Genomic DNA, 3390 nt, shown 5'->3' with positions numbered 1-3390 from the left:
CCCCCTGTGTTGTACAATATGTCCTTGTAGCTTATGTTATGCCTAATAGTTTGTACCTCTTAATCATCTACACATATATTGCCCCTCTCCTCTTCCCTTTCCCCACTGGTGACCACTGGTTTCTTCTTTATATCTGTGTGTCTGTTTCAAAGAATAATTTTATAACCTGAGTTCTCTTTTTCCCCCTGAATATATTTTATCTGAGCATTTTTATTATTCTCTAAGCAGAGATACATTTTGACGGACACCCCCCTCCCCTTTTTCTTTTGTCTCTCAGTTAGTAAAACCTTTGTGAATGGTCTCTTGATCGGGCTCACCAAAATGAACATGTTTCTCTTGGAAAGGTTACCATGTGATCAGAACTTTCTTCCTTCTCTTTTCTTTTTTAGCCTTGCCTCCCCGCTTGAAAGAGATGAAGAGTCAGGAGTCTGTGGCAGGTTCCAAACTAGTGCTTCGGTGCGAGACCAGTTCTGAATACTCCTCTCTCAAGTTCAAGTGGTTTAAGAATGGGAGTGAATTAAGCCGAAAGAACAAACCACAAAACATCAAGATACAGAAAAGGCCGGGGTGAGTATCCTGCATGTCACAGCAGGGGCCATGCCTAGCAATACAATGGTATAAAATATAAAAATTACTAACAGCTTAGTAAATAAATATACCATCAACAAACCTGATACATGATAAGTGAAAAGATTTTTCGTTATACGGGGGCTAGAAATTGGGTCATTATATAGGAAAGAATTTCAAAGTATGTCATCTTAGAACTTCTGGACAAAGGAAGGATGGATATGGAAAGAACTGTAACATGTGGCTAAAATAGAAGGGGTGAGAGAAGATAATATTAATAGCAAGCTGCTGTATAGCACAGGCAGCTCAGCTCAATGCTCTGTGATGACCTGAAGGGTGGGAGCGAGGGAGGGCCTAGCAGAAGGGATATACATACATATATATATATATCAGATTCATTTCACTGTGCAGCAGAAAAACTAACCAAAGTGGTAAAGCAGTTACACTCCAATTAAAAAATAAATCAAAAAAAGAATTCAAATCAAAAATTTTTCAAAAACTAAAAAATATTAATAGGAGCTATTGTAGTAGTAAGTAATACATGAGATCCTAAAATCATGTATAGAATACCTGTGCCTTACACAATCAAGCTCAGTTGGGAAAGAATCTGCCTGCAATGTAGGAGACCCGAGTTCGATTCCTGGGTAGGGAAGATCCCCTGGAGAAGGAAATGGCAACCCACTTCAGTATTCTTGCCTAGAGAATCTCATGGACAGAGGAGTCTGGCAGGCTACAGTCTGTGGGTTTGTGAGAGTCGGACACAACTTAGTGACTAAACATATATCATCATGTGAGGAGTTAGAATGTAATCAGTTGAATCTGAACTATTCTCCAGTAAATTTAATATGTAAAAGTAATGTGTAACTGACAATTCTATTAAGCTCCATCACCGTGAGAGCAGATTAAAATATCTAGTAATCCTAAGTAGCAAGAATGCCCTCCTTAGGGAGATCCCTATTTGGGAAGGCTTCATGTGACCCCTTATAACGTCTGTGTATTCTATACCTACTCTAAAACGATGCTCTTTTATTTATTTTTTCTTCATTTTTTCCCTCCTTATTTAAGAACGTTTACTTCTAATCTCAAACTACATTTTGAAATTACAGAAGAGCTAAATGCCTCAGGTTTTTGCTTGTGAACAGTCCTTTCATCAGTGTGACATGTATCATAGGGGTTCACAGCTCCAAGGTGACCTTTTCTTCTACTTACACTTCAGAGGATTCCAGTGAAATCCCAGAGATGATATATGAAGCAACAATGAGAATCACCTCCTAGACTTTGATTTTATAGGGCAAATACCAGAAACATCAAACACACATGAGCCAGAAAAAATAAAGCGATATAAGGGAAGTGAATTTAATCTTACCAAAGTGTTTAATGACTGTGAGAGCCATAATTAGGGCTGTTTTCCTGTTTCTATGGTTTTAGTAACTACTCTGCTTATCCTTGTTATTGATTGTGTCGGTACAATGTCTTGATTTGGAAGAATAATACAGAAGGAATATCACTGTAGCAGGTGGTACTTCAAATATACAAAAAAATATAATAATAATTCTGTGAAGTGACAGAGTGCTTTTGTATATAATCTTATTTGTTTGGTTTTTTAACAAGTTTCCCCTAGTAGTAAGGGAAATTTACTGCACGTGATGACTCTAATTTTGCAGGGTAAGAAATGAAGGGTCAAAAAACTGTTGTCTTTCCTTGAGTCACCCAACTAGATATGAATAAGCTGGAACACAAATCAATGTCTTAGATTCCTTAATGTCTCATTCCTTCTCTAAAAATGGAAAGCAGACATATTTTATCACATGTGTCCATGTGGGGAAGGGAGGAGAGAGAGCAACTTGAAAAAATAAGCATGATTCTTTTTGAGAAGTTTAACAACAAAGAAAAATTACTTTTAGCTAGGTTTTGGTGTCTGTTTTGTTTTTCATCAATTAGCCAGGTTAGTAAGAAACAGTTATCTGCATAAGCGGAGTGATGTCTCATTTGTTTCTATGTGGCTATTATTTGAGAGAAAAAATATTTAAGAACCCGTGAAAAGCTTATATTGCTAGAAATATGGGGAAATGAAAGAATACTAGGGCGTTTTATACTCAGAGCATCGAAAGATTGTAGAGAGATTATCTAGTACAGCCTTATATGAAGCAATCAAGTGCTGAAACCCTGTTAGGGCTGGGGGAGCTTCAGGATTTTTAAGCAGCCCATCTATTTACAAATAGTGGTCTAAAAACTTGATTATTTATGCTGAGGTAAATTCTACCTTGTGGGAAGTTAAAATTTATTAATAATTAGGGAACAAAATAGCTAACACTAATATCAAGCAGTAAACCTAAGTGCTGAATTACAGGTTACTGATGCTAAGTGCCGTGGGAGTTGGGAAGTGGGGAAGACCCCAGGAGCTTCAGGAGTCACTGTGAGAGGGTAGATTTGACTCTGCTAAAGAGAGAGAGTCCCCCTGGATGGGTAGGGTGGGTTATAGAGTAGAGCAGTAGCAGGTTCTGTTTATAGGACAATAAAGAGGCCAATCAAGTTGGGCCAGTGAAAGAGTGGATGGGAAATTTTGCCTTGGATAAGATGCTCTGTGTTGGCCCTGGGCTAGAAGCTGGGTCCAGAGAGATGAACAAGAAGTGTGTGCTGTCTCAGAGGCTTGGTCTCAAGTGGGGAAGGGAAATATAAGCAGTTATAATTCTCAGTTTTAAATTTGATGATAGTGACGATCACAGGATGCTTTAGAAAGGTACTCACAAGGACGGTGGAGGGGACCCAGTCCTGGACTGTGGAGGCTTCCTAGAAAGAAGGGGAGGAAAGAGAGAAGGAGGA

The 3390-nt window shown here is 38.5% G+C and overlaps 1 protein-coding gene across 1 annotated transcript in view; it reads left to right on the top strand.

The window, feature by feature from the left end:
• Window positions 1–386: 386 nt before the first annotated feature.
• Window positions 387–3390, top strand: part of LOC104987743 (pro-neuregulin-1, membrane-bound isoform-like) — a 30133-nt gene continuing 27129 nt past the window's right edge. The window contains exon 1 of the mRNA XM_010838800.1: window positions 387–567. Within this exon, the coding sequence (XP_010837102.1) occupies window positions 413–567 (155 nt within the window). The 5' untranslated portion in view covers window positions 387–412. The remainder of the gene's footprint in view (window positions 568–3390) is intronic.

This window comes from Bison bison, unplaced genomic scaffold (genome assembly GCF_000754665.1).
Source record: "Bison bison bison isolate TAMUID 2011002044 unplaced genomic scaffold, Bison_UMD1.0 scf7180017864105, whole genome shotgun sequence".
Lineage (NCBI taxonomy): Eukaryota > Metazoa > Chordata > Mammalia > Artiodactyla > Bovidae > Bison > Bison bison.
This window is presented reverse-complemented; position numbering and strand designations above follow the sequence as displayed.